At 42.3% G+C, this 14,766-nt stretch overlaps 1 protein-coding gene across 1 annotated transcript in view; it reads right to left on the bottom strand.

Annotated features, from left to right (window-relative positions):
- LOC144762123 (cystine/glutamate transporter-like) overlaps positions 1-14,766 on the bottom strand; it is a 365,267-nt gene that overhangs the window by 208,026 nt on the left and 142,475 nt on the right. Inside the window, exon 4 of the mRNA XM_078647254.1 lies at positions 9,859-9,958. Coding sequence (XP_078503380.1) covers positions 9,859-9,958 — 100 coding nt within the window. The remainder of the gene's footprint in view (positions 1-9,858; positions 9,959-14,766) is intronic.

The following is a 14,766-nucleotide window of genomic DNA, read 5'->3' as shown; positions in this document are numbered from 1 at the left end:
TATAAATAAAAATATGTATGAACTTGATGATTCAAAGGCCTGATACAATGAGTGGACTGGGCCTGATCAGCACTTGCAATTCTGAGTAAATGTGTCCAGAGAAGGTAAAGTTCAGCGTGGCAAGGCTGCAGGCGGTGTCCTAGGAGGGAGCGTCATAATCAGGGAATTGTGGTGAAGACTTTCGTTCTGAGTCTCTATTTTGGACCCCCTCCTGCGTTGTCCAGCAGGACAACGCAGGAGGGGGTAGCCAACAAGAGTTCCATGAGGACAGATAACCCATTGCTAAAGGAGTTGCTACTGTGGAGAAGAACATAGCAGGAACTGCTGCAAAGTCAGGTCAACTGGCAATGCACCTTGCCAAATAGACAAGCAGGTTGATCCCTATCTTCCCTCAATTCTCAATGCAGTTTTTAGCCAAATATTTTCCCTAGTCCCAAGTCTAGACTTTTGTCTATCTGTACACTTTTAGCATCACCAACAAGGGCCCATGATTAGAGGGACACGATTCGGGGGGGGGGGAGGGGGTTAGGAGCCTTTCCTGTCCCTTAGGCTCTGAACAGGAGGCCAGCAAACTAGCATTTGTAGTCACCCAGGTAGTCCTGTATTAAACATATGAAGCAGGCTAAAGCAGCAGGACAAGCCTTTGGGGGTTCAAGGCAGACTCCAGACAAGGCAGCAAAAAAGTCCTTCCAGGTGCAGCAAAACTGTCCTGTTGAGTACACAGTAGGTCACAGCAGCACCCAGTCCTTTGAGACTCCTTCCACAGGTCTAGAAAGTGAACTGCAGAATGGGTCTGAGGGTCCCCTTCTTATACATGGTGCCTTCTTTGAAGTAGGAGGTGTTTCTTGCAAATTCCCTTTGAAGTGCTTCCTGACTCCTCTGCTGGCTTCAAGCTGGCTGTGTGAACAATGCAGGGGTGACAGGTCCTTCGCTCCACATCCTGCCAGTTGATGGCCCTCCAAGGTACAGCTAATACCTCTATTGTGTGGCTGTCTGGGAGGTATAAACAAAGTAAAACTGCCAATTACACCCAGTCATGTGACCCAGGATAGTCTGCTGGCACCAAGTAGTTTGTGGGCAGGAAAATGCCCACTTTGTAAAAGTTGTATTTTCAAAATGATAACGCATAAGTGCTCATGTGCGTCCTATGCCATGGCACACAGAATCCTTCTGGTGCAGGCACCAGAGGGATTTCTTTTTCTCCCCCAAAGCCTCGGGTGCTGGGAGAGAACTTCCCCAGCTCCTGAGGCCCCCGTAATTTGTAGGAAATGAAGATCACCTTGCACGTCGCTCATTACATTTTCACTTTCACTTTCTATGTGCTCAGGGGGCTATCTCAGCCCCCTGAGTACGTAGAAAGATGGGAGAGGTATCATTAGAAAAGGGAGGGGGCAGCAGCCCCTTAGACAAGGGCGTTTGCTTCCCCCAAACAAATTAGGCAAATTCAGTCTCTCTGCCCCCCTGGGGGGCAGATGGGGGCAGAAGCCCACAATATGCCAGGGATTTTTTTGTTTGCAATTTTAATTAGGGTGGGGTCTGCCCACAATGGGCATGCCAATGCCTCCACCCGCCACCAAAATTACAGCCTTTCTGCCCCACTGGGGGTCAATGGGGGCAGTAGCCCCTAATCTGCCCCCCGAGGGGCAAAATGCCCACTAGACACCAGGTATTTTTGCGGGGCAATTTGAATTATGGTGGGGGATGCCCAAAATGGGCATGCCAATCCCCCACCCCCACCAGAATTACAGCCTTTCTGCCCCCCCAGGTGGGCAAAAAGCCCCCTAGACGCCAGGGATTTTTGTGGGGCAATTTGAATTAGGGTGGGGGCTGCCCAAAACATGCATGCCAATGCTCCACCCCCTGCAACAATTACAGTCTTTCTGGGGGCAGTAGTGCTCAATCTGCCCCTGCCAGGGGGCAGAAAGCCCACTAAAAGCCAGGGATTCTTTTGGGCAATATACAATTAGGGGTGGGGGCATTGGCATGCCCGTTTTGGGCAGCTCCAACCCGTAATTGTATATTGCCCAAATATTACAGCCTTTCTGCTCCCTATGGGGGGGGAAGATGGGACAGTAGCCCCAATCTGCCCCAGAGGGGGAGATAAAAGTCCACTAGACGCCAGTGTTTATTTTTGCCAATTTGAATTAGGGGTGGGGCTGTCTAAAATAGGCATGCCAATGCCCCCACCCGCACAAAAACTACAGTCTTTCTGTCCCCTCTGGGAGGCATATGAGGGCAGTAGCCCCCAATCGCCCCCCCTGGTGAGCAGAAAGCCCACTAGAAACCAGTTTTTTTTTTGTATTCATGTAGGGGCTGCCCAAAATGTGCATGACAATATCCCTCCATAGAAATTCCAGTCTTTCTGGCCCCCAGAGGGGTCATATGGGGGCAGTGGCCCCTGATCTGTCCCCCAGGGCGGCAGAAAGCCCACTAGGCACCAAGGAAAATGATACCTCACTTGTGTGGATGTTCATAGCAGGAATGGCTAAAAACGTATTTTTAAATAAATGCAAAGCATAGAATTCTCAGTGCTATACCCTTAATCCCTATGTTTTGGGATCTTCCCAGTCACAGGCCCTTGCCCCACCCACACAAGTGAGGTATGATTGTACTCGGGAGACTGAGGGGAACGCTGTGGGGTAGGACACTTGTGCCGGCATGTTGATTCCACACAAAAATATGTGGAAAATGTGTTTTTTCAGCTAAATCTGAGGTTTGCAGGGCATTCTTGGTAAGAAAACGTTGGGGTATCCATGCAAGCCATATCTCGGTGGACTCCCCTGGGTGTCTTATTTTCAGAAATGTGTGGGTTTGGTAGTTTCCATAGATGGCCACGGACCAATGGGGTAAAAACCCAGGTGACCCCCCTTGCAAAACCAGGTTGTTTTGTCATAGGTAATTTTGATGTCTCCTCAATACGTTTTGTGCCCTTGCCTGTCGGAGGTACTTGACCCACCCACGCGAGTGAGGTACCATTTTTATCAGGAAACCTGGGTGAATGTTGGGTGGTATGAAATTTGTGGATCCACGTAGATTCCAGGACTTTCCCACGCCGAAAATTGAGAAAAAGGTGATTTTTATCAGCTATATTTGAGGTATGCAGGGTATTCAAGGTAGGAAAACGTTGGGGGACCCATGCAAGCTATACCTCGCTGGACGCCTCCGGGTGTCTAGTTTTCAGAAATGTGTGGGTTTAGTAGGTTTCCAGAGATGGCCACTGTAGATACAACTTTGTTACTTGGTCCTGACAAAGCGCCCTGGCTCTACCCTTGAGACCACTAGAGCGAGAAACATGTTGACCAGAACATATGCCCCTTAGAGACATTTAGTTACTCAGCTACCAAGGGACATAATACCCCTTAAAGCAGGACCGTCCACTTTGTTTTGATAGATCACCTTAATAAAATGTAATCACTCTCCCTCCAACCACCTTCTAGGACTTCACTGCTACTTACACCCACACACCCCTACAGCTTCATCAAAAGATCTCAGAAAAAGAGATCCTTCGGGGACCCATAGGGCATTGCATCGCTGGTCTGACGAGGTGCAAAAGCCCAATGATGAAGCATGACATCCTTCGGGGAATGTGAGGGCATCAAGATGAGGACACACTGCCCCCCACAATTAAAGTAGCACACGACAAGAGTACCCCTTGCTTCCCCTCTTCCTCTCTCTACTTAGGAACGGTGACTCCCTTTTGGTATAGATAGGAAATGTATGTTAGCACTTTGATCCTACAACTTTCCCATACAGAAATGTGAGAAAAAAATTGATTTTTCCCACAAAATTTGAGGTTTGCAGGGGATTCTGGGTAGGGAAATGTTGGGGGATTCATGCAAGCCATAGCTCGCTTGACTCCCCCAGGTGTCTAGTTTTCAGAAATATGTGGGTTTGGTAGGTTTCCCTAGATTGCAGCTGAGCCCGGGGCCAAAAAATCATGGAACCCCCCTTGCAAAACCAGGTTCTTTGTGATAGGTAATTTTGATCTCGCCTCAATAGGCTTTGGGCCCTTGCCTGTCGCGGGTACTTGATCCACCCATGCGAGTGAGGTAACATTTTTATCTTGAGACGTGGGGGAACACTGGAAGGTAAGAAATTTGTGGAACCATGCAGATTTCAGAACTTTCCCACACAGAAATTTGAGAAAAAAGTGATTTCAGCTAAATTTGAGGTTTGTAGGGGATTCTGGGTAGTAAAACGTTGGGGAACCCACTCAACCCATACCTTGATGGACTCCACCGGTTGTCTAGTTTTCAGAAATGTGTGGGTTTGGTAGATTTCCCAAGATGGCCACCAAGCATGGGGCCAAAAACAAATGTGACTCCCCTTGCAAAAACAGGTTGTTTTGTGAGAGGTCATTTTTGTCTCCTCTATACATTTTGGGCCTTTGCCCATCGCGAGCACTTGGGGCACCCACATGAGTGAGGTACCATTTTTATTGGGAGACCTGGGGGAATGCTGGGTGGTAGGAAATTTGTGGATTTATGTAGTTTCCAGAACTTTCCACCACAGAAATGTGGGTTTTTTTTACAAAGTTTGAGGTTTGCAAGGGATTCTGGGTAACGCAACCTGGTGAGAGCCAGACAAGTCACCCCATCCTGGATTCCCCTGGGTGTCTAGTTTTAAAAACTGTATAGGTTTACTAGGTTTCCCTAGATGCCGGCAGAGCTAGGGTTAAAAATCTACAACTAGGCACTTTGCAAAAAAAGGGTCAGTTTTCACTGTAAAAACAAAGTGTGTCCACGTTGCATTTTGAGCCGTTTCCTGTCGCAGGCACTAGGCCTAGCCACACAAGTGAGGCACAATTTTTATCGGGAGACTTGGGGTAACACAGGATTGTAGAACAACTGTTATTACCTATTGACTTTTGATGCATTTCTGCCTTCCAAGTGAAAGACACTGTGTAAAAAAGAAGTCACTTTGAAAAATGTCCTGTAATTCTAATGGTAGTATTGGTACTCACAATTTTGAAAATGTGCAAATATCTACTGTTTCTAAACTCTATATTTTTTCCCAATTTTAGAAATACATAGGTGTCTTTCATTCCAATTTTTCCATGTTTATATTTTCCCAAATTAATTGCTATATACCCGGTACATAATAAAAAACCATTGCAAGACGCTGCTCACTTATTGGCTCTGGGTCCGTTGGGTTCTTGGTGAACCTACAAGTCCTATATATCTCCACAACCAGAAATGTCCAGCGGATGTAACGGTATATTGCTTTTGAACAGCTGTCATAATTTACAGGTGAAAACGTTTGCACAAATGGCAGTTTTTTTCAACAAATTTTCAATTTTCACTATATTCAACTGTTAATTTCGATAAAGAAACCTAGAAGGATCTACACAAATAAAACCTTCCTGAATTCTGAATTTTGTCTACTTTTCTAAAATGTATAGCTTCCCAGCATCCATTATTGGTTTATACCCATTTCTACCATTAACTGGAAGAAGGTTGAAAGGACAAACAATTGCAAAAATAGGCTATGTCCCAGTAAAATACCAAAACTGTGTAAAAAATGTTGGTTTTCTGACAAAAGTCTTCTTGTCCCTAAAATCTGGGGAAATGGGGATTTCAACCCCACAAACCTTTTGTTGACAGCATTTGCAGGGGGAAAACAGACGCTTTCATTTGCACGACTTTTTTACATTTCTCAAAAAAAAAAAAAAGAAATCTTGCTGTATTTTGGCTAATTTCTGGGTCCACTCCAGGGGAATCCATAAACCCTGGGTACCTTTAGAATCACCATGATGTTGGAAGAAAAGGATGCCTGAGCGTGGACTACCCCAAATAGCCAAAACAAAAGGCTTATCACGGGGGTGGGGGGGAGTTTGGCAGCGACGGGGTTAAAATCCGACCTTACCATTTGAGAGATTTGTTAATTACATTTCTCAGACACCAAATATGAAATGCTCACCTGTTCCCAATCAAAAGTAAGCACCTATTAAATGTAATAAGACAACCCAATGGTATCCTACGGATAGTAGTAAACACTAATTTTACAACCAGGACATATGAACTTAAAAATACATGTACAACCTTTTAATTATAATGCACCCTGCCCTATGGGATACCTAGGGCCTACTTTAGGGGTGAATTATATGCAATAATAAGGGAGTTTTAAGGCTTGGTAAGGGGTTTATAGTGCCAAGTCGAATTGGCAGTTTAAAATTCTATTCCCACTGCAATGACAGACCTGGGATATGTTTTAAGGGGATGTATGACGTTACAACGCATACTTTTACCACGCCTACCATTACCACGCATTTTTTACAACGCAGGATCCATTACAACGCATACCATTACAACGCATGTATTTACAACGCAGGTACCTTTACAATGCATACCATTACAACGTAAGTATTGGTAAGTATATAATATTTTTTTTAATGTAATTTAATTAAAATTAATATAATGTAATTTAATTTAATTTAATTAATTTAATTTAATTTTATTTAATTTAATTAATGTAATTTAATTTAATTTAATTTAATCAATTTAATTTAATGTAATTTAAATTTAATTATATTTAATTTTTACCCTGTACCCTTTTACCCAAAAACCCAAAACTGACCCTGAACCCTAAAAATACCCCTTTACCCAAAAACCCAAAACTGACCCTAAATCCTAAAAATACCCCTTTACCCAAAAACCCAAAACTGACCCTGAACCCTAAAAATACCCCTGTACCCCAAAAACCCAAAACTAACCCTGAACCCTAAAAATACCCCTTTACCCAAAAATTGAAAACTGACCCTGAACCCTAAAAATACCCCTTTACCCAAAAACTGAAAACTGACCCTGAACCCTAAAAATACCCCTTTACCCAAAAACTGAAAACTGACCCTGAACCCTAAAAATACCCCTTTACCAAAAAACTGAAAACTGACCCTAAACCCTAAAAATACCCCTTTACCCAAAAACTGAAAACTGACCTGAACCCTAAAAATACCCCTTTACCCAAAAACTGAAAACTGACCCTGAACCCTAAAAATACCCCTTTACCCAAAAACTGAAAACTGACCCTAAACCCTAAAAATACCCCTTTACCCAAAAACCCAAAACTGACCCTGAACCCTAAAAATACCCCTTTACCCAAAAACCCAAAACTGACCCTGAACCCTAAAAATACCCCTTTACCCAAAAACCCAAAACTGACCCTGAACCCTAAAAATACCCCTTTACCCAAAAACCCAAACTTATAATATTTTTAATAAAATGATATACTTACCAATACTTACGTTGTAATGGTATGCGTTGTAAAGGTACCTGCGTTGTAAATACATGCGTTGTAATGGTATGCGTTGTAATGGATCCTGCGTTGTAAAAAATGCGTGGTAATGGTAGGTCGTTGTAAAAGTTGCGTGGTAAAGGTTGTATACCGTTTTAAGGAGCTACTTAAGTGAATGGAACAACAATTGCTGCAGGTCCACTAGTTGCATTTAACTCACAGGTCCTGAGTATATGGTATATCACGCTACAAGGGATTTATAAGTAAATTAGATATGCCATTGAGATGTTATCCAATTTTATCAGGTCATCCATATCATTCATCTCTGTTTACCCCTTCGGCGCTGCTCGTATTCTCCCACTTTGCGAGAGAATTAATAAGTGGGCGGGATTTGGACATCCCCCGGCCGTCCTTAGCTCACGCCCACCGTGACGTCGGATGGCCGGGGCCGTCCTGAGCACCGAAGAGACTAAAGGAGCAAGTGCAAGCACTTTAGCACTGGTTAGCAGTGGTAAAGAACATAGAGTCCTGAGTCAATGAATTTAGCAAAAATAGGAGAGGTGAAGGCAAACCATTTGGGAGTGATCCTGCAGAGAGGGTCACATCCAACAGCAGGATAGTACTAAATCAAACATGTCATAAGGGGGTCTCAGAAAGGTTAGGTAAGGTGTTAATTTAGTCTTGGATAAAGTTGGAGTTAGCTGAAACGATAGCATGTTTGTGACCTTTTCTAATCCTGGTGATAATGTAGGACTGTTACATCGTGTCCTAGGTCATCTGATCAAACTTCTTTTATTTCACAGTGATTTCAAAAGAAACAATTGCCTTGCTCTTTTCACAATGTTTTTATTTGGAGATGCTCTGCAGACTAGACTATGGTATGAATGGTAACATTTTAGTTTTCAACAGAGTTATTGGTGGCAACCGATTGGTCATTTTCTTCATTTGGGAGTGACAAGAATGATACATGATATTTTTCTTGCAGGGTAAGTTCATTATTTTCTGCGAGTTATTGCTAGCCAAGGATGATGTGGAAGTAAGAATATGGAAGGGAATGGGAAGGTGGTTTGATCAGTTATTTGGAAAGGGACAGGATCATTTAATGATGTCTAGATCAGCAAAGATAAGATTGATACTCGTGATCTTGTACTACGTGGGGGGTAAGGGGGGGGGAGTATACCCTGTGGAGTAATTCTGTGTTACTGAATATTGTTTAAGATTTGCACTTGTCTTTGTCACAGTCAAAACTGAAGTCCCATAAAAAGATTAAAAAAAGACCTTGAGGTAACATTTTCCGGGAACTGGACAATAAATTTTTTCCTGAATTTAAGTGGAGGAACGATGGTCTTTTGGCAAGTAATAATGGATTCGAATATCAGACAGGTATTTAGTGATAAGTCATGGTGTCATAGATTGTGAGGGGTCTAGATTTGTATTTGAGGATGTCCTTGTGAATGATTGCTATGCCACCTCTTAACTTATGATGTTCATCAGCACAGATAGTTTTATATAACTGAGAAACTTGCAAGTCAGTGATTGATTTGCAATGTGCATTAGGCCAGGACGGGAGCTGCTCACACTAGAAGGTGTAGGTATGTGTGCATTTAATACTGATCAGGTTCTCTGTTTTTGTGGATTTGATTTTGAGCCTTTAGGGTGAAGCAGGAGTTCAAGATGGTAGAACAGGGAAATGTGCTTGTTGTAGCCACTCTGATGAGTTTGTTCGAAGGGATGAACAGTGTGGAGATATCTTGAAAATGTTTATTGTGTTGAGGGGCAGAGGGAAGTTCTAGAGAGTTATATGGATCAGATGATGAAGATTACAAACATATCGGTATCTATAGGGATTGTAGACATAAGCAAATGACAAATTGTTGGAGGAAATCTGCTGAGAGAATGTTGCTTTTACCTCAGAGTGAAAAGTCAGTCGATGAAGTGAGCCATAGATGGCAAAGTTGAGCGACTGCAAGGAAGAAATAAGTACAGAGGAGAGGACCAGAGGACGTAGGAGAATCGCAGATGATAGGAGAGTAGGGGGTAGCAGTAGTGTATTATGATAAATGAGGTAAAACCAGTAAACAGGAAAATTCGAGAAGACAAGGGGTGCAAAGGAAAATTAGCTTATCACTAATGGATTACTCTTTGCAGTGAGAGTAGTCTAGAAGGTGGAATTGCTTTGTAAGAAACTGGATTGTGTTTTTTAGATGGCTTTGCTGCTAGGAACTCTGATCTAGAAAATACCTTCGTGAATGTAGGATTTGGAGGTGTACAAAAATGTTTTGTAGAATTAGACAACAGGAATTGTGAAGTACATCTGTATGAAGATAGCCTGCCCTTATCTGAGAGGTCTGGTTTGTGAGGTGCAGCACTATAAAGCCAGGATAAAAGTGACTAATCTCCCAGAGGTACAAGAACATTGTAGAATATGGAATTAAGAAAATGAGATGGTAAAAGCCTTTTTTAAGACATGTCGCTGATGGTTGTTTTGCTAGCCAGGATGGTGTTTAAGACACAGGCTCAAAGACTATACTTGAGTGGTGACACAGAAGCGCTGAAGACAAACAGTTCGGTTACTGCACATAACAAATAAGGTGACAGCAGACAGAAACATATTAAACCACTTACCAACCACCATAAGCAAACATTGCTGAGTAAAATGCCAAGGGTAGTTTTTCCAGTGCCAGAGAGCTGCTGTCAAAAAGATCCTGGAAATTTTCTGTGTGTCCTACATAGGAAGAAATTGTTCTTAGAAGAACACTAATTAGGGCATACTGTGGCTATCAGATCATATGTTACACATGATACAATCAATGTAGTCATTAAAAATAAATGTTCAGTGTAGTTTGGATAAAGAAGTACCAGAAGCGTATCATTAATTACTGCTTTATCCTCTATTTGATCAGGTAATGGGACACATCATTACAAGATGATTGGCAGTGATATTGAAAAGTTGACGCATACCAACTCAAACACAATTATACCATTTGTTAATGCTTATCCGTAGGCCATGCAAGAAAACCAGTCAGGAAAGTCGAGCCTTCTGTTTCGAGGCCCAAAGTTATGGAATTCTCTACCGGCTGAGTTGAAATTATGTTGCTTGTGCTCTGCTTTTCGCAAGAAACTCAAAACCTGTCTCTTTTAATCTCTTCTATCCAAAGGGGTTGCTTCTCTGTTCATGGTACCGTATTGCAACTTTGGGCTGGGAAACCCTTGGTTGGGTAGCCATGAGCTGGACAAATCTGAATAATAAGAATAATAATGTTCATGTAGCATTGTTCTCCATGCACATTTTGGCATGCATGAAGTACAGTTGGTTCAGAACTGGTAAACATCCACGAAGCGCAAATATATGAGGTAACCCCCTCCAAGTAGCTATTGAGCGGATCTTCGAACAACTATTTATGGGCATCTAATCTAATTTAAGGTTAAAGATGCTCATGTATTTCAGCTGATGTTCCCAAAGTATGCTCATGAACACATACATACACACACACTGATAACGAGACCTAATGGTAAACCAATCTAACATCACAATAATACACCTTGCACATGTTATTGATAAAGGTGCTTCAAAAGTAGGTGTGGTATATCACCCATGAACATGCAGCTAGCATCCCAGTGACTCTGTAGTCATCAGTACCAAAAACTCCCAGGGAAATTGCTAACATTATGATGCCCAGAGAAGAAGGCAACAACAATATCCCATCAGCTGATAAATATGTAACCCCTTGAGAGTACTGTCTTTAGCAACAGGAGTTCCCATGTCAAAAACATTGAGACAATAGGTTCCAAAACATATTGACTATCAGTATCAGAGATGATATACACTAGGCAAACTTTACCCAAATATACTCTGCCTATCACTAAATTTAAATCTAGTGCTGTAGATGACATGATGTAGAAGGCTGAAAATGAGGAAGAGTCATCCACAAGTTATGCAGCGCACACACACATGTGAATCCTGTAGGGCTGAAAATATGGAAGGAAGCATCATTTCTGCTGCCCTCTTGCCACCGCTGTGACCATCATTGCTGCTACAACACCTTCAGCCATCACATCATCCATCTCTGTTTCAACACTTGTAGTTCCCACACTATCTGCCTCTGCTGCAACATCTTCTGCTTTGTCAATCACCAATCCTTGCACCACTGCGGCTGAACAAGGTACCAGAAGCACCCATGCTGTAGTCCGGAGAACCTCTGCCACCCCTAGTGTTGCTATCACTCCTGCCTAGGTTACCTCCCAATTCATGGCCACTATATCAGGTCCCACAAATCTGCTCCTTGGAAGCCGCATGATGGACACATTTCTTACTATGGAGGCATAGACAGTAGAGCTAGAGGTCAGTCAGGTTGGTCAGGAGGACTCCTAACATATTACCTCTGGAATCCGTAGCGAAATAACGCATGGGACATCAACTCTTGGGCAGATGAGGCAGAAGTACTGGTGCATATTCCTGAGTCTGACATTCTGAGAGCAGCATGACTAAGACTTTAGAGGGCATCTTGAAATGTTGAAGGGCTAAATGTGATCACAGTGTGCTACTGGATAACTCAGGGGACAATGCTTCCAGAGTTGATACCCACATATATGATCTGAGAGAGGGATAGCATTGGGGGGCTAGAATCAGGGTTGCACTGTGGTTGGACTATACACAATGGGCGTAAGACAGGGTCAAATGGCAGATGATGAGATGCACAGCAGCAGCAGTAAGGAACTAAAGCAAAGGACATGTGGTCATCCAGGATTTTATGACACAATTTACCCATAAACAGCTTGCTTTGACATCTGTTCTTCAGGCACACATACATCCGTAGGAAAGGTATGAGACAAATTTTTTCCATAGAGCCCATTTGCCTAGTAGTGTCTTAGGCTGGAACAGCACCACTCCCTACCACAATAGACTTGCACCACTTCAATTGCCGCCCAGCAAGCCTCACCTATCAGGCTTCGCAGGAGGTCTACACATTTTGTGCAGCTTTATGGGATGGTCAGACAAACCCCAATAGGGCCACAAAGTGATCATTGTTATTTACTTGGGTTGTTAGCTCCTGTTATGTAGGCAGTTAGGAATTAGTTTGCAACACTCATAGATCATGTATGTGTGTGTAAGTTACTTTCAGTGAGTTTGTCTGGGTGTAGGTAAATGTAGACTAATGTTGATATATTTTGGAGAGTATGAATGCTAGTTCACACATTCATGAAGACAATATTTCACTTCTCGTCTATGTTAAGCTGTGTTAAACATACTCAGTTGATGTCTTCTGTGGGAGCAATGGTGTCTTTTCACTATATATGGACTCCTATAGTTTCAGAGATTTACTAAATAATTGGTGTATCCAGGGAAATGGGCACAGCAATTAGGAATGGCCAGGTCCATATCATCAAGGCATTTTGCATTCTGCATTTTCCCATTGCAGTAAATGTATTCAGTGGCCCTATGCTAATACCACATGGTTATAGTCTGACAGCCCAGTGACTTAAATGAAGTCCCAAATTTATTGTAGCATCGCCTTGAAAACATTTTGTGTGATGGAGGTCTCTGGGGAAGACTATTTACTGCAACACTAACCTATGGAGGGTTGTTAAGACCTCACAATGACTTTCTAAAAATAGGCAAGGCCAAGACATGCCCACTGCACACAAAAACACAAAATACCCGGTGGTAAGACACTACAGCACAACCAATATTCTTATGATGGACATGATGGCAGTCTCAATGCGTGCAATGGAATCTATTTCAAACCCAATAGTATTCAACAAGTTCTGAATGCCCCCAATATTGAGCCAGTATTTAGAAATGTTGATAGTGTTTAGGCATCTCCTAATGTGTCTGGGCTTCTCGTCAATCTGGAGGGGTCCAGTGCCTCTTGGTACTGGACTGCTTCTTGCTGTTGCTGCCCTATAGGACTTGCTCAACCTGACTGTATATTATATTCAACATAACAAAATATGCTTTGTGAGTATGTGCAAGGAAAGGTCAGATCAGATTTATTTATAGTATTGAATTGCGCCTGCGCATTTGCCTTGTTACCTTTTGCTAACTGAAGTTCAGCATATTGTTAAGGCATAGACCTTTGCTGTGAACAAAAATGTTTGTTTATTTGGTTTCCAGTTTTCCTTCTGGCAGTGTAGTTGTAAGTGTGTCGGTGTGTGTACATTTGACTATTCATTTCAATGCATGTCGTTCTTCTTTTAACAAATGTCATATACATTTCAGTGTATGTCATATTCATGTTAATGCAAATCATATTCCTGTCAACAGGGGTCACATTAATTTTAATAATTGTCATTTTCATGTGGAGACGGGAAAGATTAATTTCAGCACATATTTTTGTTTCAATTCATTTAATAAACGTCAATGTGTGTCTTAGTTATTTCAACACATTGTATATTTAAACATGATTTTAGCATTTGTCATATTTATTTTAAAGTTGTCCATATCATTTAGGTATGTTATATTCATTTCCAAGCATGCTATACTGTCGCTGTCTGTCGTATTCCTTCCAGACATTCCATATTGAAATTTTTTTTTTTAAACGTTTTTTATTGCAGATCAAATTACAGTATACATATCATTACTGGACCATGGCAGTACAGACTTTCCTTCAATCTAATTCCGCAAATGATTAGTACAAACAGCCATTCAGCCCACATCCCGTAGGCCGGGCGGCATCCTCCGCGTCCGCGGTGCGTGTCACACTTCCTCCTCCCATGGTCTTAATATGAGGTAATCTGGTGTCTGCTTTTTAGTCAATACTCCCCGTCCCTCCAGTAACATCAGACAATAGTTCCCCTGATCTTCGATTTGTGCCCCTGAACCGGCCCTGCTGACATTCCATATTTCAATAGACGTTACCTTCATTTTTGCACTTTTCATATTCATTTCAGCAAATATCATGTTCATTTAACATGCCATTCATTTCGGTTTCATTCATTTTACCATGTTTCTCAATCATTGTTAATCATCCATTATATAGTGTGATATTAATTTCAATATGCATCATATTCATTTCAATATCGGTCATATTCATATTGAAATTTCCATGTTTTTAAAAAGACTCCGACCCAGAAGTTTTATTTCTTACGGAAAGCTGGCTCAATTCCAGCTCAGAGCCGGATAGTGTTCAAGCGCTTCCCCCGGGATATCTGATTCAGAGGCTGGACAGAGCAACAGGCAAGGGCGGGGGCATCGCTATTAGCTATAAAGATTACTTGACTTGCCGCTGGTTGCACAGTCCGCTTTTAGATTGCGAGAACCCCCATTTCTCCATTGAATTTACACCCACCCTCTCATTGTCAGGCATCCTTATCTACCGCCCACCAGGATTGATAGGTAAATTGTGTTAAACTTTGCTAGAAACAGTTGTCAACCTTGCCAGTTTCAAAGCAAATTTTACCCTCCTTGGAGATTTTAATCTGCATTTCGACGACCCCCTCAGCTCTACCCTCAACCTAATTAGCCCAAGACCTTTCAGCCTATCAATTGATTCAGAAGGTCTTGCATGTAACTCATGAAAAAGTACATCTCCT

Source organism: Lissotriton helveticus, chromosome 1_1 (assembly GCF_964261635.1).
Source record: "Lissotriton helveticus chromosome 1_1, aLisHel1.1, whole genome shotgun sequence".
NCBI lineage: Eukaryota > Metazoa > Chordata > Amphibia > Caudata > Salamandridae > Lissotriton > Lissotriton helveticus.
The sequence above is the reverse complement of the archived record's forward strand: the minus strand, read 5'-3'. Positions and strand labels throughout refer to the sequence as shown.